The sequence below is a fragment of the Crotalus tigris genome, unplaced genomic scaffold, assembly GCF_016545835.1.
Source record: "Crotalus tigris isolate CLP2741 ecotype Arizona unplaced genomic scaffold, ASM1654583v1 scf7180000019599.1365583, whole genome shotgun sequence".
NCBI lineage: Eukaryota > Metazoa > Chordata > Lepidosauria > Squamata > Viperidae > Crotalus > Crotalus tigris.
This window is the reverse complement of record NW_024097615.1, coordinates 185,121-212,500: the sequence shown is the minus strand read 5'-3', so window position 1 is coordinate 212,500 and position 27,380 is coordinate 185,121. Positions and strand designations below refer to the sequence as shown.

Sequence of the window (27,380 nt, the reverse complement as noted above, 5' to 3'; positions counted from 1 at the left end):
GCCTAAAATCATGTTTTGGGAAAGACAGGTAGAAAAGGCATAAAATATGTATATACGCAAAACACTGTATAAAAAGTCCATGTACATTTTCTGTTTAAATCTTCCATTTGTTTTAAATTGCAGGTTGACAAAAGAAATTGGACGCAACTTAAATGCTGAAGAAGAATAAACAGCTGATTTGTCTGTCCTTATAAAACGTGTTTCAGCTATAGGACACCTTTGTCTACTTTAAGCAGTCATATTTATATGGGTTTGGACTGCTTTTAGTTCCCCCGCCCCCATGAATTCTAAAGATAAATGGGCTTGTTCTTGATTTAACTCCCCCCCCCCTCAAAACTATACGGTGCCTTTTGGAAGAAAGTAATTTGGAAAGATTTCAGATAGGACACAGTTTGATTTTGTAAGTCATTTTCTCTCTTTGAAAAGACGATAGGAATGCAAATCAGAGGAATGATGTGCCAAGTTTATTATTTTAGCTTACTGAGTGACAGATATGCTAATATGTATATACCATGTATGAGTGGAAGGAAGGAAGAAAGGAAAGGAGGGAGGGAGGGAGGGAGAAAGGAGGAAGGAAGGAAGGAAGGGATGGAGGGAGAGGAAAGAAGGAAGGGAGGGAAGGAGAGAGAAAGGAAAGGAGGGAGGAAGAGAGGAAGGGAGAAAGGAATGGAGGGAGAGGGAGGGAGGGAGAGGAAAGGAGGAAGGGAGGGAAGGAGAGAGAAAGGAAAGGAGGAAGAGATGGAGGGAGAGGGAGGGAAGGAGAGAAAGGAAAGGAGGGAGGAAGGGAGGAAGGGAGAGGAAAGGAGGAAGGAGAAAGGAGGGAGAAGGAAAGGAGAAAGGAAGAGAGGGAGGGAGGAAAGAAGGGAGGGAGGGAGAAAGGAAAGGAGGGAGGGAGGGGAAAGGAGGAAGGGAGGGAAGGAGAAAGGGAGGGAGGGAGGGAGGAAAGGAGGAAGGGATGGAGGGAGAGGAAAGGAGGGAGGGAGGGAAGGAGAGAAAGGAAGGGAGGGAGGAAGGGAGGGAAGGAGAGGAAAGGAGGGAGAAAGGAGGAAGGGGGGAGGGAGAAGAAAAGAGGAAGGGAGGGAAGAAGAAAGGAAAGGAGGAAGAGATGGAGGGAGAGGGAGGGAAGGAGAGAAAGGAAAGGAGGGAGGAAGGGAGAGGAAAGGAGGAAGGAGAAAGGAGGGAGAAGGAAAGGAGAAAGGAAGAGAGGGAGGGAGGAAAGAAGGGAGGGAGGGAGAAAGGAAAGGAGGGAGGGAGGGGAAAGGAGGAAGGGAGGGAAGGAGAAAGGGAGGGAGGGAGGGAGGAAAGGAGGAAGGGATGGAGGGAGAGGAAAGGAGGGAGGGAGGGAAGGAGAGAAAGGAAGGGAGGGAGGAAGGGAGGGAAGGAGAGGAAAGGAGGGAGAAAGGAGGAAGGGGGGAGGGAGAAGAAAAGAGGAAGGGAGGGAAGAAGAAAGGAAAGGAGGAAGAGATGGAGGGAGAGGGAGGGAAGGAGAGAAAGGAAAGGAGGGAGGAAGGGAGAGGAAAGGAGGAAGAAAAGGAGCGGAGAAGGAAAGAGAAAGGAAGAGAGGGAGGGAGGAAAGAAGGGAGGGCAGGGAGAAAGGAAAAGGAGAGGAGGGAGGGGAAAGGAGGAGGGAGGAAGGAGAAAGGTAGGGGAGGGAGGGAGAAAGAGGAAGGGTATGGAGGGAGAGTAAAGGAGGGAGGGAGGGAGGAGAGAAAGAGGGAGGGAGGCAGGGAGGGAAAGGGAGAGAACTATGGTGTAGAAAGGAGAAGGGGGGAGGGAGAAGAAAAGAGGAAGGGAGGGAAGAGAAAAGAAAGGAGGAGAGATGAGGCCCGAAGAGGGAGGGAAGGAAGAGAAAGAAAGGAAAGGAGGAGGACGGGAGCGGAAGGAAGGAAGGAGAAAGGAAGGGAGAAGGAAAGGAGAAAGGAGAGAGGGGGGAGGAAAAAGAAGGGAGGGAAGGGAGAAAGGAGAAGGAGGGCGGGAGGGGAAAGGCGGAAGGGAGGGAAGGAGAAAGGGAGGGAGGGAGGGAGGAAAGGAGGAAGGATGGAGGGAGAGGAAAGGGAGGGAGGGAGGAAGGAGAGAAGGAAAGGGAGGGAGGAAAAGGGCGGGAAGGAGAGAAAAGGAGGGAGAAAGGCAGGAAGGGGGGAGGAAGAGAAACGAGGAAGGAGGGAAAGAAGAAAGAAAGGGGAAGGAAAGGAGAAAGGAAGGAAGCGAGGGAAGAGGGAGGGAGGGAGGGAGAAAGGAAAGGAGGAAGGGAGAGAGGGAGGAAAAGGAGGAGAGAAGGGAAAGGAGGGAGGAAGGAAGGAAAGAGAAGGAAGGGGAAGAAGGGAGGGAGGGAAGAAGGGAGAAAGGAAGGAGGAAAGGAAGGGGGAGGGATGGAGGGAAGAGGACAGGAGGAAGGTAGGGAGGGAGAGAAGGAACGGAAGAAGAATGAAAAAGGAGGAGGGAGAAAGGGAGGAAGGGAGGAGGGAAAAGGAAAGAAGGAAGGAAGGAAGGAAGAGAGGATGGAGGGAAGCATTCGCTGATGTATAACTTATTCAGAAGCATATTAAGAATGAACCTTTCTAGTTGCATAGTTTTTCATATACAAAAATGTACCCTCAATTTAAGCCAAACAATAATTTTAGCTCCAGATAAAAAAGTTTTTTTTTTTTTTTTTTAAAAGCTAGTATAAATACAGCTCACTATTTGGAGATGCAAAACAGCAATTGTGTCCGCTATTGAACATTCTGGTCTTCTTCCAAACCACCTGTTCTAGCATTATGTACGGCGCATAACTCCTTCATTTGCATTCACTTGCAATCCGCATTCTTCCATCCTGAGCTGGTGGTTAACCCCTGCCTTTTAATGAAACTTGAACAATCCAAGAATACTCGGAATGTATTTTTTTTCCTGCTTTGTTAGAATAAAGAACGATGCCTTAGAAGAGTAAAAATATTCCTTCCCCCCCTCCCTTCTCTGAAATTAATTTTGACCTTCAGTATTCAGATTCGACGGCGAGCCTTCCTTATTTGTACATCAAAATGAAGACGTCCAAAAACCGAACGGGTTTTTAGAAGCGTTATCGCGGTAAAAAAAGAGCAAGACATTGTCCTTTTAATTCTTAAATTATCTCTGCTTTTTTCGAGGCAATCTGTTCCAGTTTCGGCATCGTTGTTAAGGCCATGTTTAGAAAGTAATTCATGTCTATGGAATTATACGAAACACGGACGCTTCTAATATGCGTCAACCTGAAGGGACAGTTATAAAGTTGACTCGATTAGGGCATGATTCCTAAAATCTGAACGCCATAACATGGGCAAGATGTAATGCTTAGATTAGAGAGGCGTAACATTGTCTCCTTGACAAGCAATAGGTTGTCATAATGCATTATTTCATCTAAAACATCTGGCTGCCTGCAAAAAAATGGATAAAACTTTTCAAGACGTGGTAAGACTATCATTTGAGGCAGAAGCTACCGGCTCTCTCTGCTCATTAAAGCAGCCTCTCTTTTTTTCAGGCTTCCATATAAGCTTTGACAAAGTTGTAGTTGTTTTAAAGCAGTGGTTCTCAACCTTTTTAATGCCGCGACCCCCAACCGGTTGTAAGTCGAGGACTACTCAACCAGTCGTAAGTCGAGGACTACTCAACTGGTGCAGCACCGTTTGCAGAATGGGACTTTTGGCGGGCTCAGCAAGGCAGAGACAGCCTGGACAATTCCTATTGGCTTTTGAAAGCCAATAGAATTAGACTCTATTCCAGAGAGTCTATTCTATTCGCTTTCAAAAGCCAATAGAATAAAAGGGAGTAGCACAGCTAAGGAAAAGGGGGGGAAAATGGCGGACTGCGTTGTTTGGCGACCCCCGTGAAATGGTCGTTCGACCCCAAATGGGGTCCCGACCCACAGGTTGAGAACCACTGTTTTAAAGGGTCAATTCTTGAAGTGAAAAAAAGAGGCATGGCTGAAATGATTTTTTTTTTTAATTTTGTTTTTAAAAAAGGCTGTTTGGGAGAATCTTTAGCACTCTTTCTTTTTTAAAAAACAAGTTTTATTAATTTTTCAATTTTACATAAAGTAAGAACGTAATTAGCAGAATAATATGTATGTTTTAGATACGATAACTATTTTGTAATGAAATAAGGGAAATTTGGGTTACCGGAAGTCTAAATATTATGGATATTAAAGGCTAAATTGGAACACTGTAATTGAAATTAGGTAAAACTTAAAAACAGGACTTGGATAGGTATAAGTAAAATTATATTGCCATCGTTGTATTAAATTGTATTAAACTTAATTGATTTGAGTTTTATAATTAGAAATGTATTAACTTGAATGTGATATAATAATTAAGGGAAATAGAGAGCGAACTTTTAATGATGCAACCTGAGATACGAACGAAAGATTTTGTTACTGGACTATTGATCACCCAATCACCACGCTGCTTCCTAAACATTTGGATGTAAAATTTAGCACTATTTCTGAATCGTGTTCAAAGTGTGCGCGCTGTGCTTCATATAAAGAGAGTTTTTAAGGAAAAATTTCAACATTGCCAGCTGAAAATAATACTGCTTCTTAACTTGGGATTTCTCAAAAATGGCTTAGCGTGAATATTGCCTGAACTTCAAAACTGTCGATTTAGGGAAAAAAAGAGAGAGATGAAATAATGTTTTCCTGACTGTGAGTGCTGTTAATGCCAGATCAGACAAAAGTCTGATCATCTAAACCTCAGCAAGTTTGGAGGTTTTATTTATTGTTTTTCCACTGAACGTAAGCTCAAAACAGCTATGAAAAGGAACATTAAAAACAGCGGGGGGGGGGGGGGAGAGAGAACAAATCAAATTCACAAGTAAAAAAGCATAAATAACACTTCGGCTGTAAAGGAAGCATTAAAATGAAATAGCAGGACACCTGCTGAAAGGCTAAATATTTACTGGAATAAGGAAGTATTTGTCTGCCAGGACAAAAATAGTGAAGAAAAAAAACTTGGGCTCTCTTAGAGGTTAATTTCAATCTCCTTGAGTAGCAACCAAACAGATTGCTGACTTTCCTACCACATCTCTTGAGGGATGGGACCCAACCCTAAAACCTTAAAAAGTAAGTAAGCTTTTAAAAGGAAACTGCTTCTAACAATAGACAGGTACAGTAGTTCTCGGCTTACGATCACAATTGGTCGTTAAGTCGAGGACTACCTGTATAAAATTTCCGTTGCGAAGCAAGACAGTTATGAGTTGTTGTTAAGTAGTTGTTAAGTTAGTAACACAGCTGTTAAGTGATTCCGTCTTCCCCGTCGACTTTGCTTGTCAGAAGGGTGCAAAAGGGGGTCAGGTGACCCCGGGACACGGCCACCGTCATGAATACGAGTCAGTTGCCAAGCGTCCGAATTTTGAACAAGTGACACTAGGGATGGATGCTGCAACGGTCGTTAAGTGTGAAAAATGGTCCTGAGTTGCTTTTTTCAGTGCCAATGTTATCTCTCTCTCTCCATCTATCCATATTTTTGAGTCTATCTATCTATTTATCTATCTATCCATCCATCCCTATCCATCACCTATCTATCATCTATCCATCATCTATCTATCTATCTATCTATCTATCTATCTATCTATCTATCTATCTATCTATCTATCTATCTATTCCGGCGTATAGGGCGACCCAGCGTATAAGACGACCCCCAACTTCAACGCTGAGTCGCAAGACGATTGATGCTGAGTGGCATGCCTAGAAAGTCGTCTTATACACCGGAAACTACCATTATTTCCGGCGTATGAGACGACTCGGCGTATAAGATGACCCCAAGTTCGGCGCCTGTTTCAACGCTCTCAAAAGTCGTCTTATACGCCAGACTATACGGTATCTATCATTATCTATCTATCTATCTATCTATCTATCTATCTATCTATCTATCTATCTATCTATCTATCCATCCACATCTATCTGTCTGTCTGTCTATCCATTCATCCATTTATCTATCCACATCTACCTGTCTGTCTGTCTGTCCATCCATCCATCCACCCACCCACCCACCCACCTATCCTGTGGACACAGATAAAACCCCAAGTGGCCTCAACGACTCTCTAAAATGACCAGCTCTCTGCAAGGAGTATAAATCCTTCCATTCCCCACCATCCAGTCAGAACTGAAGATGCTTCTGGGATGAGAAGCGAAACGTCTTCAAACAAGAAAGTCCAGTTGCCTCTTGGGAAAAGCACCTTTGGGTTTTCTTTCCCTTATTTAAAAAAAAAATGTCCCTGTAATATTAGAAGACAGTGACGGGGTTTACCTTGAAATAGCTCTGATGAAATCCAGGGAGACCGCACATTTGTACCTTGGTCCGTTAAACTGATCGTCGTGACCAACTAAGGTTAACAGTTGCAGCGTTACGAGAGAAGTAATCTAAAAATGGAGAGAAAGGAGAGTTGGTTTAGGCTTTTTTTTTTTTTTCCACCCACGCCGGTATTACTGCAAAGGTAACATGATTGCTTTCTATAGATCTTCCTTGACCACAGTTGAGCCCAACATTTCCCTTGTTAAGTGAATCTTACTCCAATTTACAAGCTTTCTTGCAAAGAGTTGTTAATAATAATAATAATAATGATAATAATAATAATGTTGGAAGGAACCTTGGAGGCCATCTAGTCCAACCCCCCAGTCAGGCAGGAAACCCTATATCATTTCAGACAAATGGCTGTCCAGTCTCTTTTTAAAAACTTCCAGTGTTGGAGCATTCACCACTTCCAGAGGTGGGTAGTTCCACTGGTTAATTGTCCTCACTGTCAAGAAGTTTCTCCTTAGTTCTAGGTTGCTTCTCTCCTTGGTTAGTTTCCACCCATGGCTTCTTGTCCTGCCTTCAGGCGCTTTGGAAAATAGCTTGACTCCCTCTTCTTTGGGGCAGCCCCTGAGATATTGGAAGACTGCTATCATGTCCCCCCTGGTCCTAATCTTCATTAAACTAGACATCCCCAATTCCTTGTATGTTTTAGCCTCCAGTCCTCTAATCATCTTTGTTGCTCTTCTCTGTACTCTTTCTATTCTATTCTATTCTATTCTATTCTATTCTATTCTATTCTATTCTATTCTATTCTATTCTATTCTATTCTATTCTATTCTATTCTATTCTATTCTAATTCTATTCTATTCTAATTCTATTCTATTCTATTCTATTCTATTCTATTCCTATATATTTCTAGAACGAAATAATTTTGGGCTAGTGCTTTAGAAACGGAACATAGAAATGCATGCCATTCTGAAATGGTAGGCAGAGATATTTTATTCTCTGCCACCCCAAATTTGTGAACCTCTACGTTAAGGAGGAAAATTGCTCTTCATTTAGATAAATCCTCATTCAGCCAATGGTGAAGCATAATGGGCCTAATCTGTTCTTGCAACTGCTTTTTGAGACCCGAGTGTGCCATTATTGGCTAATCATATTTTCCAGGGTACGCTTGCAGCTGGCCTCTTATGCTCGGAAACCACCAATGAAAATGGCTCATATTCCATGAAGCAGAAATGACATGAGGCTCGTAAAAGCTCGCGCAAACACACCAATTTGGATGACTCGGGAGCTGGACCCATCTAAATAATACGGAGGATGCAGAATTCAACAGATGCCCTTGCCCTTGCCGTACAAAATGCGCCCGCTCTAGCCTTAACGACAACAAAATACCATCAATTTCCTACGCGCTTTTCCTAAAATGTGGTAAAATGGAACAGAAGGTCAGTCCCGTAAAATTGCTGCCTCTGTCTTCTGGCTGTAAATTTAAAATGGTGTCAGGTCGGATAATACATTTCTGATTAATGCTTTAAGTATAACAAGCTACGGTGGAGCCGAAAGGTTTGAGTGCGAAACTAAAGACAATAATGCAAGGTTGCTTATCGGAGTAAGCCGAATCCTTGGCCACCAAATCGGAATTCCCTAATTCTTTTAACAATAAAAGCTTGAGCAATTCATATATGGATGCTAACTGACTGGGTTTTTTTCCCTCCTTCGTGTTTCTGTTCCAACGACACACAATCCCTTCCTTCAAGCAACACTGCTAATCTCCTTCATTTACAGCAGTAGTTCTCCACCTGTGGGTCGGGACCCCATTTGGGGTTGAACAACCATTTCACGGGGGTCGCCAAACAAGTCTGTCCGCCATTTTTTTCCCTTTTCTTTGGCCACGCCCCTGGCACCTGGTGATGTATAAGTGGTTGGGGGTCACCACAACATGGGGAACTGTATTATGGGGTCGTGGCATTAGAAAGGTTGAGAACCACTGATTTACAGGAAAGACCTGTAAAATCTAGTTTTTATGCTAATATATATATTCTGGATCACACTGTGCAGATAATTGCTCAATAAGTTCTCAACTTTCAAGAAAACTATACTGTATCATATTGGCCTGCCATCATCATCATCAAGTTGGAAGGGACCTTGGAAACCCTACACCATTTTGGACAAGGAAACCCTACACCATTTTGGACAAGTGGCTGTCCAGTCTCTTCTTAAAAACTTCCAGTGTTGGAGCATTCACCATTTCTGGAGGCAGGTTGTTCCACTGATTAATTGTTCTCACTGTCAGGAAGTTTCTCCTTAGTTCTAGGTTGCTTCTCTCCTTGATTAGTTTCCATCCGTTTCTTCTTGTCCTGCCTTCAGGCACTTAGGAGAATAGCTTGACTCCCTCTTCTTTGGGGCAGCCCCTGAGATATTGGAACACTGCTATCATGTCCCCCCTCGTCCTTCTCTTGATTAAACTAGATCTACCCAATTCCAGCAGCTGTTCCTTATATGCTTTAGCCTCCAGTCCCCTAATCATCTTTGTTGCGAGTCTCAACATCTTTTTTAAATCGTGGTGACCAAAACTGGATGCAGTATTCCAAGTGTGGCCTTACCAAGGCCTTGTAAAGTGGTATTAACACTTCACCTGATCTTGATTTAGAGCAAGGTTTTGCTTAGAATTTTAACTTATCTCTCTACCAAATTTTTAGACGTATAGAACTGTCGATAGATCACCATCACTGCCGCTGCGTGATTGTCTTTGTTTCTTTGTAACGTTTTAACTATGCAAATTACTTTTTATCCAGAGTATGACTTAATTTTCTGAACGGTCAGCAGAGTCAGCCATATGGCCACCACTGAGTGGTTTTGCTTATTTGTTTTGATTTTGTCCTTAGATGGGAAGCTTAAAATTAACCATTTCATTAAAATTAAATTCTTTTTGGCAAAACCGGTCCAAAACCCACTGCCGCCAATAACTTATGATTCGTGCAGATGTTCAAAGCCCTGGATTTGTAACGAAAAGCACTCTGAAACCCAGATGTCGTTTTGAAAACACATTTTAGACAAAATGCCCATAAAACTAGCCTCGGGGTATTAAGTTCAATGGGCTTGCACAAATTATGCAAAATTAACAACCCTTCTATGCAGGATATAGCCATAAGAAAAACTTGCTGGGGTCGTAGGGGGGTGAAAAAATGAAAAAAATGGGGGGGCTTTTTCACTCTCACAATCACTTTTGAAAGGACTGCAGAGAGCCAATTAGTTGAAGCACCAGGCTAAAAACTGGGAGACGGTGAGTTCTAGTCCCGCCTTAGGCATGAAAGCCAGCGGCGTGAGTTTGGGCCAATCACCAGGAGACGGTGAGTTCTAGTCCCGCCTTAGGCATGAAGGCCAGCGGCGTGAGTTTGGGCCAATCACCAGGAGACGGTGAGTTCTGGTCCCGCCTTAGGCATGAAGGCCAGCGGCGTGAGTTTGGGCCAATCACCAGGAGACGGTGAGTTCTAGTCCCGCCTTAGGCATGAAGGCCAGCGGCGTGAGTTTGGGCCAACCCCCAGGAGACGGTGAGTTCTAGTCCCGCCTTAGGCATGAAAGCCAGCGGGGTGACTTTGGGCCAATCACCAGGAGACGGTGAGTTCTAGTCCCGCCTTAGGCATGAAGGCCAGCGGTGTGAGTTTGGGCCAATCCCCAGGAGACTGTGAGTTCTAGTCCCGCCTTAGGTATGAAAGCCAGCGGGATGACTTTGGGCCAATCTCCAGGAGACGGTGAGCCTGGCTGAGGAATTCTGGGAGTTGAAGTCCACATGTCATAAAAGGGCCAAGTTAAAAGACCCCTGGCATCAAGAGAGGGATAGAATCAAAATCACATTAAGTGATATTATCGCTTTACAATGCCTTCGTAACATCACACTTGAAACACTGCATCCAATTTCGATCACCACACTATAAAAAAAAATGTTGAGACTTCGGAAAGAGTGCAGAGAAGAGCGACAAAGGCTAAAATGCATGAAGAACGGTTGCGGGAACTGGGCATGGCTGATCTAATGAAAAGAAGGACCAGGGGGGATATGATCGCAGTCTTCCAATATTTGAGGGGGCTGCCCCAAAGAAGAGGGAGTCAAGCTATTCTCCAAAGCACCTGAAGGCAGGACAAGAAGCAACGGATGGAAACTGAATAAAGAGGGAAGCAATGTAGAACTAAGGAGAAGTTTCCTGACAGTGAGCACAATCAGCCAGTGGAACTGCTTGCCTCCAGAGGTCATGGATGCTCCAACACTGGAGGCTTTTAAGAAGGGACTGGATAGCCATTTGTCTGAAATGGTACAGGGCAGGGGTCTTCAAACTTGGCCCTTTGATGACTTGTGGACTTCAACTCCCAGAATTCCTCAGCCAGCGTGCCTGGCTGAGGAATTCTGGGAGTTGACGTCCACAAATCATCAAAGGGCCAAGTTTGAAGACCCCTACTTGTGGACTTCAACTCCCAGAATTGCTCAGCCAGGCACGCTGGCTGAGGAATTCTGGGAGTTGAAGTCCACAAGTCATAAAAGGGTCAAGTTTAAAGACCCCTGGTATAGGGGTTTCCTGGCTGAGCAGGGGGATGGCCTAGAGCAGTGGTTCTCAACCTTTTTAATGCCGCAACCCCCAACCGGTTGTAAATTGAGGACTACTCAACTGGTGCAGCACCGTTTGCAGAATGGGACTTTTGGCGGGCTCAGCAGGGCAGAGACAGCCTGGACAATTCCTATTGGCTTTGGAAAGCCAATAGAATTAGACTCTATTCAAGAGAGTCTAGTCTATTGGCTTTCAAAAGCCAATAGAATAAAAGGGAGTAGCACAGCTAAGGAAAAGGGGGGAAAATGGCGGACTGCGTTGTTTGGTGACTGTGAAATGGTCGTTCGACCCTAAATGGGGTCCCGACCCACAGGTGGAGAACCACTGGTCTAGAGAAAACCTCTACGGTCCATTCCAACTCTGTTCTTCTATTACTTTCTACAAACAAGTGTTTGCTAAGAAAGGCGTATTAATAAATGCAGAGGCCTTTTACCTCAATGCAGGAGAACATCTTTCCTGCGTAGGGAGCTATCACAGAGTCCGAAGACAGAAAGATTCTGTTCTGATACTCCCTTTTTCACATTCAAATTCAAATGCAGAATACTGTTTCTTTAAGCATTTCCAATTAGACTCTAAGCCAGTGTTTCCCAACCTTGACAATTTTAAGGCATGTGGACTTCAACTCCCAGAATTCCACAGCCAGCATTGCTGGCTGTGGAATTCTGGGAGTTGAAGTCCACATGCCTTAAAATTGTCAAGGTTAAGAAACACTGCTCTAAGTGAACGTAGCGATTCATCTCTCAAGATTCAATTTTTGCAATTCTTTTGACACTACTAGCGTAATTAGTGGGCTACAGAAAATTAGAAACGGCTCCTCAATATTAGGTCTTCGTTAACACATTTCAAAACAAAAACTACCTTAAATGCAAATCCCTGCTCGATGTGTACAGCTTTGGTTATTTGTTTTTTTAAGGAGTGTGAAAGGCAGGTGCTAATTGCTGTTCCATTTTAAAGGATTAGGATAATTAAGTGCTGAAAGGATATTGATCGGATCTTGTTCATTGTCACGTGGTACGAAAGGTTTAATTACAAAAGACAACCCCTAATCAAAATGATCTGGTGGCTAATTTTCCAAACAGACATATATTTTAAAACATCGTTTCATGGGAAGCTAAGTTCACAACGTAGTCGGGAGCTTAAGTCTGAAACATGATGTTTTGAAACTGTACTTCCAGAAGCTAAAGTTGATATTTATTGATGTTTCTAGAATAGATTGAGCTAGCCATAATAATAATGCTGCCCGCGCGTGAAGCTAATTGGGGAATATGTTTCATGATAGTTTATTTGGGGGTGGGAATTGTACTTTGTTATTTTGTACTGGGGAAGGGAATTTAGTTTTTGGGTTCAACTGTGTAGTGCCGATACTTTGTTTCCTGAATAAATGTTCCTTAAGGAAGAATTTTGCCTCAAAGTTCTTTTGATGGTTTTCATCCTCTATCGCAGACATGTCAAACACAAGGCCCGGGGGCCAGATGCGGCCCGCAAAGTGGTTTCATGTGGCCCACAAAGCCATCCTAGTGAGGGAACGGCCCCCGGGAGCCAATGTACAATTTTGTGGTGGTCATCTATGCTGAAACGCATTCAGTTGGATGGATGGATGGATAGATAGATAGATAATGAGCCGAGGTGGTGCAGCAGTTATAGATAGATAGATAGATAGATAGATAGATAGATAGATAGATAGATAGATAGATAATGAGCCGAGGTGGTGCAGCAGTTAGAGTGCAAGTCCTGCAGGCCACTTTAGCTGACTGTGTTCAGCAGGTCAGCAGTTCAAATCTCACCGGCTCAAGGTTGACTCAGCCTTCCATCCTTCCGGGGTAGGTAAAATGAGGACCCAGATTGTTGGGGGCAATGTAAATATATATATACATTGCTTACTGGTGTACACCGCTTAGAGAGTGCTTGCACTTAAAGCGGTATATAAGTCTCATAAATAAATAAATAAATAAATAATGAGCAGCCTGGCTACGGAGAGCAAGCACAGCAGCCTTGAGGGGGAGGTAGGTGCAGCTGGGCACCCCCTTGGGGAAGTGGGGCTGGCCTTGGTGCCGCGGGTGCTCGAGGGTCAGGCTGGGCATTTGACCTCTGCTGCCCAGGGCTCCGGGCAGCCCGCACCATCATCCAGCCCCCCCCCCGCATGGCCTGAGAGGAACAGTGAGGCTCCTCCAGTGGACTCTGCCTTGGCACTTGCCCCGGTCCCACCCCCTTCTGCCAGAGACCCTCAGATCTGTCCCACTCCTGTCCAGGCCCCCACAGGCACCATTGATGCGAACGATGTAGAGCTAGCCACGCCCACCCAGTAGGCCACGCCCACTCCCTCCACGCCCACCCAGTAGGCCACGCCCACCCTGGTCACACACACCCGCACCCCCCGAGGGCAACTGCAATGCTGATGCGGCCCTCAATGAAATTGAGTTTGACACCCCTGTTCTATCGGAACCATGAGAGCTACCGTATATTCCGGCGTATAAGGCGACTTTTGAGAGCGTCGAAACAGCCTCCGAATTCGGGGGTCGTCTTATAAGCCGAGTCGTTTTATATGCCGGAAATAAGGTAGTTTCTGGAGTATAAGACGACTTTCTAGGCATGCGACTCGGCATCGATCGTCTTATATGCCGGAAATAACATAGTTTCCGGCGTATAAGACGACTTTCTAGGCATGCGACTCGGCATCGATCGTCTTATACGCCGGAAATAACGTAGTTTCCAGCATATAAGATGACTTTCTAGGCATGCGAGAGCAATTGTGGGTGCACCAAGGTACACCCACGTGTCACCTATCCTCCGTGAGCTGCACTGGCTTCCTGTGGGTCTCCGGACGCAATTCAAGGTGTTGGTTATCACCTTTAAAGCCCTTCATGGCATAGGACCAGGTTACTTACAGGACCGCATACTGCCGCACAGTTCCCAGAGACCGGTGAGGTCCCACAGATTGGGCCTCCTTCAGGTCCCGTCGGCCAGACAATGTCGGCTGGCGGGCCCTCGGGGAAGGGCCTTTTCTGTGGTGGCTCTGACCTAGTGGAATCAACTTCCCCCCGAGATTTGAACTACTCCCACCTTGCCGGCCTTTAAGAAAGCCATTAAAACTCTCCTGTTCCGGCAGGCCTGGGGTTGATGTCCCTGGGGGTGCTGGGATATGACTGGACACGCTGTATGAATGTACTTATTTTATTGTTTTATCGTTATATTTATTGTTTTAATTTTGTACGCCGCCCTGAGTCCCTAGGGATTGGGCGGCATATAAATTTTATTAATAAATAAATAAATAAATAAATGCGACTCGGCGTTGATCGTCTTATACGCCGGAAATACCGGTAGTTTCCGGTGTATAAGACGACTTTCTAGGCATGCGACTCAACGTCGATGGTCTTGCAACTCGGCATCGATCATCTTGCGACCCGGCGTCGAACTAGGGGGGTCGTCTTATACGCCGGGTCGCCCTATACGGCGGAATATACGGTAGCTTATGAGATGAAGGGCAATTTCACCCACATTTTTAAAAGCTATTTAATTTCAGGTACCATAGGAGAAGAGACTGTACGGGCTAAAAACTATAAAATGTCATTCTCCATTAGCCAGGCTGATGTCACTGGCTAATCCCCTCAACCCAGCAGCACTTTGGTGAGCCCGACACGAATGTATCCGTTAGCTAAGTAGCATGAGATATAAAATTATTTCAATTAAGCCTTTTCAGTTTTTCTCATCCTTAAGGGGAATTTGGAAGCTCTAGTATAATAATTGTTGAAGGAAAAGTCTTCATTAGCGTTCAGTCCAAGCCGGGAATAAGCAACATGATGACTGCTTTAGAAAAAAGGCTGCAGTTTATTAGAGAGGAGAGCCAGACACAAAGATGGCTCTGGAAGAAAAGAGCACGAGCACATGTAGGGTTTTATACCCCCTGGGGCTTTTGTTTGGAGTTGTTTCCTGTTCCTGTTTGAGGCTTTGTATTTTCTGTGTCATGTAATTTGACCTGAGTCTGGGTGTGCCCTTTGGCATCTGTGGGTTAATCCTATTATGTCCTGTCTTAAAGTTTGGGTGGGGCATGTAGATTTTGGATGTCTTTGTCTTCCTAAGCTTCTAGGTGGAGGCCTCCAACTTTCCTGAATGGATTATCACAGCTGCATTTCTACAGAGCTGGTTTCTGCTCGGGGGAGGGAGACTTGGGGCTATTAAGAAAAACTGGGCATGCTTTTCTGCCTCTTTAAGATCCTTTGAGGAAATATAATATTCTGCCTTTTAATATTTCCTTCTCTGGGGGGGGGGCTAACTTCCCACATAACAATAGCGTAATCCAAGGTGAAAGATGCATAACAGCAATATAATAAAACACACACCACGAAAGATCCGTTGCTAGATTTATAATAAACAATAATATACAAGTACTCCTCGAATGACAAGCGCAACAGAGATGACAATTTCCCTTGTGAAGCAAAGCAACTGTAGAGTTTTGCCCAATTTTATGCCCTCTTTTTTTGCCAGCGTTGTTAAGGGAACCGCTGAACACTGAGACCACTTTATGCAGTTAGCAATAAGGTCAGGAGCCCTGTGCAACAGTCCCATATTAATTTCATATGGGTTGGTTCTGCTTACTTTCCCTAAGTATGCTCCTTATCTGCATATACCAATTTCCAAAGTGCTGGTGGTGCAAGTTATGTATTGGGACTGTAACTCTGAGCAATCCAGTAGTTGCAGTCGAAAAAAGCAACTGTGAGATGTTAAAACAAGGGATAAGGTGTTACATTGTCTAGAAATACATTATCGTCCCAGACAAGGGAGAGAGTTCAGATTATGAAAAAGAGGGACAAACAGTCAAACAGAGTCCAGTGTTTGGATTCTGTGCGGTTTTAGTCGTCTTTCAACCCTTTCTTACTTCTCGTTCAACCTCCCCAACCCTAGGAAGTGATAGCTGCGCATGGTAATACTTCTGTAATCATGTGAATGAGTAGAGCCAACAACCCTGTTACACACAGCATGAGCAAAGGCATACAGGCGAGGGATAAATTTATGCCGAAGGGTTTTAGAGGAACAGCAGACACTTCTAAAGTAGTAATCACCTCCCTGATGTAAAGCTTTGGGTCCCACTTGTATTAATCAGCCGTGAAATATTAATAGCAGATTAACCTCTGCATCTTTTTAAGTACACACACACACACACACACCGTGTACTTGGAATACTTCACACGGCAAGTGTGTGTCTCTAATGAATGCCTGCTGAAAACGCACTCATGCTCTGTTGTCTGACATCCCAATTTCTTCTCACGAAGGAGAGGACTCCCACAGCACTTCTGTTCAACGCCCACTTGTGCAAATTAGCGCCTGCAGAATTATGGATGATGGAGGAGGAGGAGGAGGAGGAGGGAGGGAGGGAGGGAGGAAGGAAAGCAGCTTTTCATCCGAAAGTGAAGCTTTCACCCAGTGTAATAGGCATTGCATGATCCCCTAGGACAGTGGTTCTCAACCTTTTTAATGCCGCAACCCCCAACCGGTCGTAAGTCAAGGACTACTCAACCGGTCGTAAGTCGAGGACTACTCAACTGGTGCAGCACCGTTTGCAGAATGGGACTTTTAGCGGGCTCAGCAGGGCGGAGACAGCCTGGACAATTCCGATTGGCTTTTGAAAGCCAATAGAATTAGACTCTATTCAAGAGAGTCTATTCTATTGGCTTTCAAAAGCCAATAGAATAAAAGGGAGTAGCACAGCTAAGGAAAAGGGGGGAAAAATGGCGGACTGCGTTGTTTGGCGACCCCCGTGAAATGGTCGTTCGACCCCAAATGGAGTCCCGACCCACAGGTTGAGAAACACTGCCCTAGGAAAAATGTTACGGGGAGTTTATATAACCTTGAGTAGTGTTCAAATGAAGCCGCAATCCCACTGACAATACAATACACAATATTCTTTATTGGCCAAGTGTGATTAAACACACAAGGAATTGGTCTCCCGTGCATAGGCTCTCGGTGAGTACATACAAACAAACGACTAAGTAATATAATCATAAGATAGCAACAGTAGAAGCTAATAGGAAAGATGAGAAGGGTAACAGCAATACAGCCCATATCCTTAGACGTAAGTGCTGGGAAATTTGGTGTTTAGCAGAGTGATGGCATGGGGGGGGGGGGGAAACTCTCCTTGTGTCTAGTTGTTCTGATGTGCAATGCCCTGTAGCAGCGTCCCAAGGGGAGAAGTTGAAATAGTTTATGTCCAGGATGTGAGGGGTCTGTAGATACTTTCTCAGCCCTGTTTCTGACCCGTGCAGTATACAGGTCCTCAATGGAAGACAGGCTGGTAGTAATAGTTTTTTTTACAGTTCTAACTATCCGTTGAAATCTATGTCTGAGTTATTTGGTTGCCAAACCAGACAATTATAGAGGTGTAAATGAAGATTCAATCATTCCTTTGTAGAACTTGTATCCGCAGCTCCGTAGGCAGTCTTGAGTTTTCCAAGTTGATGCAGGAAGAACGTTCTTTGTGGGGCTTTTTAAATGATGAATTCAATGTTAGGTGTCCATTTCAAGTCTGGGAAGATTAGAGAATCCAGAAACACCAAGGTTTCTGCGGTTGATGCCGTGTTGTCTAATATTCTAAAATCCACCGTCATCTTTGCAGTTTTGGTTTTACAAGTTTTCGTTTATTTTGGTCTAATAAGCCAAGGGATTCTGGTAGAGCAATAAAATGTGCTTGGATGCAACAGTGTCAGTCGCTCAGATTATGTTGTACAGCCTGACCAGGGTTGCAGCCACGTTGCTGAGAATAGCCAAGATGAAGGAGAAGAAAAAAGAGGACGGGAGAGAGAGAAGCGAACAGATGTTTTGCAAGAATGGAATATGATTCGACGAGAGACCCACTATGAATAACAAAAGGAAGAGGAAATCTGGAGAATGAAAAATGAAGCCACGGGGCAGTGAATCCTGGGTTAGGCTAAAGCAGTGTTTCCCAAACTTGACAATTTTAAGGCATGTGGACTTCAACTCCCAGAATTCCCCAGCCAGCATTACTGGCTGTGGAATTCTGGGAGTTGAAGTCCACATGCCTTAAAATTGTCAAGTTTGGGAAACACTGAAATAGTTCAAGCTATCGTTCCTGGATTTCCCAAATGATTGGAAACTTACTTTAAAACAGTGAGCTGAACTGGCTTTTTTTTTAAAAAAAATTGTCTGCCTTGATGTAACAGGTGCAATATAGGCTCCTCATTTAAAATACTATGTCCCCCCCCCAAGTGTTCATTATAACCTATCAGTGATCTATAGCCCCAAAGAAGCTACAAGTTTTTTAAAAAAAGTTTTCAATGAGATGCTGACCCAGCACACCGTAATGTACTTTACTACATAAATCTCCCGCACCACATTCTGTGGATGAAGTGAAAAGGCCCATCGTGGCTAAAAGAATATTTGTCTTCCATGAATTATGACTGTAATAAAAAACCAAATCCTTCAGGAATGCAGCCTTGAAATTCTTATCATGGACCCACTTTTCTCCTTCTGGCTTAATCACATTTTTTAAAATGTTACTTTGATTTTTGCACTTCCTGATGTGTTTATACAGATGATTTTTTTCTTCATGAAATGCCAACAAAATTCATGCAAAGTATATACTTATGAATATTCACTAAAGCTTTGGTCTAGCACTTTTCCTTACCGGTCTGGGATCCAGCTGTGCTTACATATATATTTTTATATAGTTGCTGACTATAAAATATCGGAAAGAAATATGTGGCAGAGACGCAGTCAATTCAAATTTAAATCCTGAAGCCGTAGTAAAAAGACTTCCTGATAGCAATTTTGCAGACACCTGTAAACATTGTTAAGTACAAAATGAGCTGAAAATATTTCACTTAATTTGGATGCCGGAGTTTAAAGAGACAATCTATGAGCAAAAAGCTTGTGTTGAAAATGGCTGTTTGCTGTAACTTTTTCATCTCAATTAGACCATTATAAGTACAAATGGGTGCAATTTTGACTGGTTTTAATAAAGTCCATTTCTATTTATGGGGGAAAAAAATCTATTATTTTTAAAAAATATTCACCAGGGCTTAACCTGATTTCCCAACATCATGTTATACGATGACCAGCCAAATGAAATTAAAAAATAAAATAAAAATAAGAGTGAGGTTGATTAACCGCGGAATATAATTACTGAATCAAAGCAAGACTTAATGTAGAACACAGGAAAACGAGGATCAAGGTTAATACCTATTCGGAAGAGAATTTGCATAAATTAGCCTCTGCCACTGAACTGTGAAAGCTCATTTTACCAATTTATGCCAGACGAGATCACAGAAAACCCGAGATAAGAATACATACTTATGACACTCCAGCTCTACTCTTTTTGCACATATTTATAGGATGCTACGCTCTCCTTGAATCAGAAACATTTATGTTTTCCAAACGCTGGACTGTAATTTTTCAAATTTTCTTTACAATATTTGCCGAGACACCTTCCAGCAGCTGAATTTTTTTATTATTTTATTTATTTATTTATTTATTTTTTAAAAAGCTATTTAAACACAGCCGGGGAAGCCAAGCCGTGTTCGTTTTTAGGTGTGTCTCCTCCATTGTTTTAACTGCCCTTTTTAAACGGGCTGGAAACAGGTCTCCCTGCGGCTTATTAGGGAGACGTTGAGTTTTTATTAGACACCTAATAAAGGAAGATCACCAGCCGTACACAGTGAAGCTCAACTAAATATCATAAAGGATCAACGCTCAGCCTGGAAGCACACATTGTTCAAATGGATGAGATCAGACTAGAGCAGGTGCTAAGCGGGCAGGTTGGCCGAAGACACAAAACTGCATGTGTTGAGCAGCTATAAAAAGAAGTTCACTCGAGGGCTTTATTAGGACACAATGGGGCAACTTCTGTCTGGACCTCCCCGTCGTAACCAACAGCGGGAAAAAAAACAAGGATCTGAGAACTACCTTCATCTCAACATTAGCTTTAGTGTCCCCTCCTCTTGTTCTCAAGCAGACATGTCAAACACAAGGCCCGGGGGCTGGATGCGGCCCACGAAGTGGTTTCATGTGGCCCGCGAAGCCATCCTGGAAACAGTGAGGGAACGGCCCCCACTGCCTTGGCCCTGGCCGGCTGGGAGCCAATGTACAATTTTGTGGCACTTGCCCCGGTGGACCATGCTTTGGCACTTGCCCCGGTCCCAGCCCCCTTCTGCCAGAGACCCTCAGATCTGTCCCACTCCTGCCCAAGCCTCCATAGGCACCCTTGATGCGAATGATGTAGAACTGGCCACGCCCACCCAGTAGGCCACACCCATTCCATCCACGCCCACCCAGTAGGCTGCACCCACTCTGGACACACCCACCCGCCCCCCCCTCAGGGCAACCGCAATACTGATGCGGCCCTCAATGTTCTAAAGGGGAGGCATCCTTGTTAGCAAAAGGCGGGTTGCAAAAACCTAAGGGCAGACTCCCGTCTCTATGGTTAATATTCAAATCAATAAGCTGCCGTGTACAGGCAGCCCTCAACTTAACAACCATTCAGCTTGCGACTCTAAAGCTGCCTCCTTCCGTTACGTATTCAGGATGGGCAGTGATGAACATTTATACGTTACTTATATGTAAGGCTGTAGGTCTATGCATAGGTTGTTTACAGTTATGTTTAAATGGGTGTTATGTGTGTGTACGCTTGGAGAGCAAGCAACGACATTGCGTTTTTGATGCGCGCTGCTGTGCCCACAGTAAAAAAAAAGATGACAGTAAAGGTTATCTGTCGTTTAGGGACCGTTCGAAGCACGGCACAGTAAAAAAAGGGACTTATGACCATATTTCACACAACAGTTGGACTCTTATAGTCCAACGCTCTGCCCAAGAAGGAAACTCTATACCATTTCAGACAAATGATTGTCCAATCTCTTCTTAAATGCCACCCACAACTTCTGGAGGCCAGTCGTTCCCCTGGTTAATAATAATAATAATAATAATAGTAATGATAATAATAATAATGTTGGAAGGGACCTTGGAGGTCATCTAGTCCAACCCCCTGCTCAAGCAGGAAACTCTATACCATTTCGGACAAATGGCTGTCCAGTTTCTTCTTAAAAACTTCCAGTGTTGGAGCATTCACGGCTTCTGGAGGCAGGCTGTTCCACTGGTTAATTGTTCTCACTGTCAGGAAGTTTCTCCTTATTTATTTATGAGACTTATATACCTCTTTAAGTGCGAGCACTCTCTAAGCGGTGTACACCAGTAAGCAATGTATATATATATTTACATTGCCCCCAACAATCTGGGTCCTCATTTTACCTACCCCGGAAGGATGGAAGGCTGAGTCAACCTTAGTTCCAGGGGTTGCTTCTTGCCTTGATTAGTTTCCATCTGTGCTTCTTGTCCTGCCTTCAGGCATTTTGGAGACTAGCTTGACTCCCTCTTCTTTGGGGCATGTCCCCCCTCGTCCTTCTCTTCATTAAAGTAGACACACTCAATTCCGGCAACCGTTCCTTATATCTTTTAGCCTAGAGACCTCTAATCATCTTTGTTGCTCTTCTCGGCACTCTTTCTAGAGTCTCAACATCTTTTTTACATCGTGGTGACCAAAAATGGATGCCGTATTCCAAGTCCAAGGCCTTGTAAAGTGGTATTAACACTTGATGTGATCTTGATTCTATCCTTCTGTTAATGCAGCCTAGTGCTGTGTTGGTTTTGGCAGCTGCAGCACACGGCTGGCTGATGGTTAATTGTTTTCACTACCACGAAATTTCTCCTTCGTTCTAGGTTGCTTCTCTCCTTGATGAGCTTCCATCTATTCTTGTGCTGCTTTCAGGTCCTTTGAAGAATAGGTTGACCACCCTCTTCTTTGTGGCAGCCCCTCAAATATTGGAACACTGCTGTCACATCACCCCTAGTCCTTAGACTAGACGTACCCAGTTGCCTCAACCGTTCATCATGTTTTTGCCTCAAATCCCCTAATCATTGTTGTTGCTTTTCTCTGTACTCTTTCCACAATATCCACATCTTTTTTATATCGTGGTGACCAAAACTGGACGCAATATTCCGTGTGTGGTCTTACCAAGGCATTATAGAGCGGTACCAACACTTCATGTGATCTTGATTCCATTAAAGTGTAATTCCATAAATTTGGAGGACACTGGGCTAAGTCAAGGTTTTTCTTCAACTTGAGCTGCAATGACTAGGCTTAAGAAAAAAAAAAAACTAATTCTACATGGAAAATAACTTTCCGGTATAGAAGCTATCATAATTTCCAATGGCCTCAGTCCTAAACCTGCAATGTTGATTTATGCTCAAAATAGGCTTGTTTTTTTTTCTTTCTTTCTCACAGCAATCCAGTAAGTGGTAAAGAGTCAGGGAATACATATTTTATTTGAAACCAGCTGTACCCAGCCACGCGTTGCTGTGGCTCAGTCTGGTTAAATGGAAAAGAAAGAAAAGAGAAAGCGCATGTTTGTAAGATGTTTAATTTCACAATGCTTGTGGGTGTACAATATTTTTTGTTGTTCCATTGTATGTGCAGCTATAGAGATTGTCTGGTTTGTCGACTCTAGAACATGCAACATATAATTGTCCATGTGAGAAGCAATCCGTGTCTAGATCTAAAGTGCACAATTCTAAAGATTGGCCCTGAGCTTTGTTGATGGTGATTGCAAACGCCAAAAAACCCATCTTTTTACCTGTCACAGGTGTGACATCTATGTAATAGTAGGTACATAAAAACACGCGCGTATTCGAATGCAACGTTGTGTCAAAATTTCAAAACAATCGGTGAAGAACTTTCGGAGATTTAAGATTTTGAACAAACATTTACATTTTTATTTATATAGAAGATTAATAAAGATAAAAACTTGGGCTATTTGTATTTGTTAGTTAATAATTCAAGGAAAAGAAGGACTCAAAATGTCAACAGTAAGAAAGATGCGTGCATTCAATTGCCTGATAAAGCTGTGTGAAATAGATCGCTGATTGAAATTTCAAACTTTGAAGTCCCTAGAACTAAATCTAGTCTATATTTCCCCCTTAATTTTTTAAGTCAAGAATCAACCACACTTTGATAACATTTTAAATCACTTACAAAACTGGAAAAAATAGTTACTGTATTCTGAATCACAGACAGCAGAACCTATAATAAATATTCTGGAGAAGAGTCATTAAAAGAGTAAGATGAATCAGTTGAGAAGCTGAAATAGCATGACCTTTAAGAGATGTTAATTATAGAAGATACATCTTATTGTGTGAGAACTACAGGGAAAATGTAACAAACGTTGGGTTTTTCTTATTATTATGCAGGTGAACAGTTACAGAAACTCTGGGGTACGAGAAAGTCAACTTTTGCCATAAATTATGAATACTGTATTCTCCTTCCGTCACAAAGGTGTAATATATGTGGTCATAATTACTTAAATGAGGCTTAAGTGGCCATAATACGTGTAATCATGTGGTTTCCAATTAATCTAAAACCATTAATTTCATTACTTCCCGAACTGCCAGACTTCAAAACTTCATTTTTGAAAGTCAGGTCTATCTGTCTCCATTAATTCCCGAAGGTTGGAGCTTTGTGCCTTACCCCAAGGGCAAGGGATAGGAAGACAGAGAGTGCAATGATATAAAAGTTTTGAATTTATGCTGTGCTATCCTCCCTTCCTTCCTTCCCTCTCTTCCACCTTCCTTTCCTTCCTTCCTTCCCTCTCTTCCACCTTCCTTTCTTTCCTTCCTTCCCTCTCTTCCACCTTCCTTTCTTTCCTTCCACCTTCCTTTCCTTCCTTCCCTCTTCCACCTTCCTTCCTTCCCTCTTTTCTTCCTTCTCTTCCACCTTCCTTCCCTTCCTTCCTTCCTTCTTCCACCTTCCTTCCTTCCTTCTTCCACCTTCCTTTCTTACCTCTTTTCTTCCTTCTCTTCCACCTTCCTTTCCTTCCTTCCTTCTCTTCTTCCTTCCTTCCCTCTTCCACCTTCCTTTCCTTCTTTCTCTTCTTCCTTCCTTCCCTCTTCTACCTTCCTTTCCTTCCTTCCCTCCTTCTCTTCCACCTTCCTTTCCTCCTTCCTTACCTCTTTTCTTCCTTCTCTTCCACCTTCCTTTCCTTCCTTCTCTTCTTCTTTCTTTCCTTCTTCCACCTTCCTTTCCTTCCTTCCATCTCTTCTTCCTTCCTTCCCTTTTCTTCCTTCCCTCTCTTCCCTCTTCCACCTTCCTTCCTTCCCTCTTCCACCTTCCTTCCTTCCTTTCTTCCCTCCCCTTCCCTTCCTATTTTATTTGACTTCTAAAGCTGCCCAACTCAACCAAGTGACTCAAGGAATTCAAAGAATAAGATTTCATTTCATTCTAGAAACCGAGCATTTATATTTAATTTCGTTTAGATTTTGTTGTGTGGGTGCGCCAGGTGACTGCAAAATAAAATAAAATACAGTAAGCACCCGAATTAAAATCCCTAAGAGCAGTTTAAGGAGAACACTCTTCCTCCACAATGACTTTTTCTCTCTCTCTCTCTCCCCCGGCTTGCTTTGTACAGAACAGCTCTTCAGAAAAGTTGCACCATTACCACTTAATAAATCTTTGCATAAAAGCAGATGTGCGATTATGGTCTTTTGTTCTTGTCTACAGGCCAATTATTTATCTTCAAACAATAGGAGCTGTGTGTATAACCAAATTCTTTTAAAAAGGGGAGAAGTAACAAGTTTCAGCTGGATTTGCTTCATATAAAAAAATGTAGGCAGGCCTCCTTAGGAATATCCTATTTTCAAATCTCTTTTTTTTAAAAAAAAAAAAAAAGTAGAAAAACAGCTGGAGAACGAAAGGCTTAAAATAAAGAGAAAACTAACACTTTGTAAAATGATATTTATAAATAATTTAAGCCAGGGGTCCCCAACTCCCCCGATCCGTGGACCGGTACTGGGCCACGGCATGCCAGCAACCGGTCCGCACAAACAAGCAAAGTCCCATCCGCGGGATGCAGGCAGCACACAAAACCACACACACACACACACACACACACACACACACACACACACACACACACACACCGGTTCGCGGAAAAACCTCTCTCCATGGAACCGGTCCCTGGTGCCCAAAAGGTTGGGGACCTCTGATTTAAGCAACTAAACGGATCCAAATGGGAAAAGACACAGAAGCTTGTCGAATTAAAAGCAATTTTTTCAAAATGATAAAAAAGCTGATGTGTCCTCAATACCAGTCCTTTCCTCACTATTGTAATGGGGCTATCCACCTTGTTCAGCTGGCACAAATGGGGCCACCATAAAAATTGCTGTGCCCGCTGCTAATTCTTCTACAGTACCCTGTTTACTCTGAGCCATTGTTGAATTGTGTTCCGATTGGTGAATACATCAGTCTTTACGAGTAGAGGGGGTCATTTCATCCTGTCTGTTGCCGAAATGGGACAACTCACCACCACCAACCTGCCGCGCGACAACTCAGTGGGAGATAACTATAATATTAATGATAATATTAATATTGCTAATAATATTACTAATACTATTAAGAGAGGAATGGGTCTAGAGTACAGTTATCTCGTGTTAAATTGTCCCACAGCAAGCTATCCTGCGGCGAGTTGGCAGAGATGCATTGGCCGCGTTGAGTTGGCCATGGCAAGTTGGCCGCGTTGAGTTGGCCATGGCAAGTTGGCTGCGTTGAGTTGGCCATGGCAAGTTGGCCGTGTTGAGTTGGCCATGGCAAGTTGGCCGCATTGAGTTGGCCATGGCAAGTTGGCCGCATTGAGTTGGCCATGGCAAATTGACTGCGTTGAGTTGGCCATGGCGAGTTGGCTAAGTTGAGTTGGCCATGGCGAGTTGGCCAAGTTTAGCTGGCCATGGCGAGCTGGCCGCGTTGAGTTGGCCATGGCAAGTTGGCCGCGTTGAGTTGGCCATGGCAAGTTGGCCGCATTGAGTTGGCTATGGCAGGTTGGCTGCATTCAATTGGCCATGGCGAGTTGGTCAAGTTGAGCTAGCCATGGCAAGTTGGCCACGTTGAGTTGTGAAGGGATTTTATTGTGCTTGTGATTTTGGTATGTTTAAGTCTGACATTAGCATTTATTTTATATATAGTAACCATTTTATATTGATACATAGTGTTATCATGTAATCATTGTTTTGTTATTTTGTAATCATTATTTTGTAGTTAATTGCTTGATCAGATACTTTATATATATATATATTGGAAAAGTAAGGGCTTCATGCTTTAGGTACAGGTGATAGCTTATATGAAAAGAGCACAGTAAGGGGAGGGGGAAAAGGAGTTACGGATGGAGCCTGGGTTGCTGTGTATGAGTCATCATCTAGGAATTATTTTTTGGTGTCATCTTTGTTCTGAAAAGGTATAAAAGGTGGAAGACATCTTTTCTGGTTGTTGCCTTCATCTCTCTACCAGCCACGAAGAGAGATGGGGTCACCCAACTCTGTTTTGATCAAAATAAAAGTTGTTTGCTTGCTGAAACCTCGGCTCAGGAGTTTCTTTGGCTTTTCAAATTCCTGAGTAATGCTGGAGGCAATTGTGAGGCTAAGTGGAAAACCTTACAGTTGGCCATGGCAGGTTAGCTGCGGTGAGTTGTCCTAGACCCCTCTATTGTTGGGTCTTCACAGGGTGCCATAAGCTGGTGGGAAACAACAACCAATGGACAATTACGGCTCTGGCACACATTCATAAGGTTGGCTGGTCTATCGAGATTTTTTTTAAAAAAAAAATAAACTAAATAAATAGCAGTGGAAATCTGTCTATTTCAAAGTACGGTTAATAAGAGAACTGCACTCATTTCCCTCAGCTTCTTCCCAAACAAAAGAGTGGAGGTTTGCCAGACTTGTTATAAATTTGGAGAGAATGTGGAAGCCAGAGGTGGGCATGGTAAAAAAAAAAAAAAGGGAACTTAGGAAACACAGTTCTAATGGAGAAAATAAGGGCTTAGAGAGAAATAGTAGTGGCGGAGGTTAAACAGAAAGATACAGGCTGTGTTCATATTTCCCAACACTCTCTGTGAATAAATCTCTGGTCACATCTACAAGCAGTGAGGAAAAAGTATTGCAGATTTTATGCACCTCGTCACAGTAATGGAACGACGTTGGTTTAAAGGGGAGAAGATTATGGGCGACTGGATTTTCTTTGTTTTTTTTTTGAAGATGTTTTGCTTCTTCAGTTCTGACCGAATGGCGGGAAATGGAACAGTTTATATTCCTTGCAGTCATCTGGTCTGTTAACACTGATTCGGGTGACCTTGAGGGCATGGATAAATCTCCAAGTGGCCTCAACGGCTCTCAGAGAGAGTGCTAATGTGATAAACAGCAAAATGCAAGGGTTTTTTTTTTTTTGCCTGCCTGCCTGCTTCTCCTTAACAAGCGAGAATGGATGTTTCTCCGTACCTCTACGCCGCACAAAACATAAAGCACTAATAATACTTTTGCATATTTTCCATTTTAAAAAAAATATGGTTTAACATGTATTTATAACTGTTGCCAAGTGAAACGTAAGGCATTTTAATTCTCAAATTAAGAAGCGCAGCTGCGTATCTCCAAGTGCGACCCTTTCTTCTTAACAATGCTTGCTTAGCATCCAAGCCGCCATTTGCATTTCCAAAAATACAGCACA

At 43.4% G+C, this 27,380-nt stretch overlaps 1 protein-coding gene across 3 annotated transcripts in view; it reads right to left on the bottom strand.

Annotated features, from left to right (window-relative positions):
- ORC5 (origin recognition complex subunit 5) overlaps positions 1-27,380 on the bottom strand; it is a 66,313-nt gene that overhangs the window by 1,690 nt on the left and 37,243 nt on the right. For all 3 annotated transcript variants that reach the window (XM_039363813.1, XM_039363811.1, XM_039363812.1), the window contains one exon: positions 6,255-6,367. In XM_039363813.1, the coding sequence (XP_039219747.1) occupies positions 6,255-6,367 (113 nt within the window). The remainder of the gene's footprint in view (positions 1-6,254; positions 6,368-27,380) is intronic.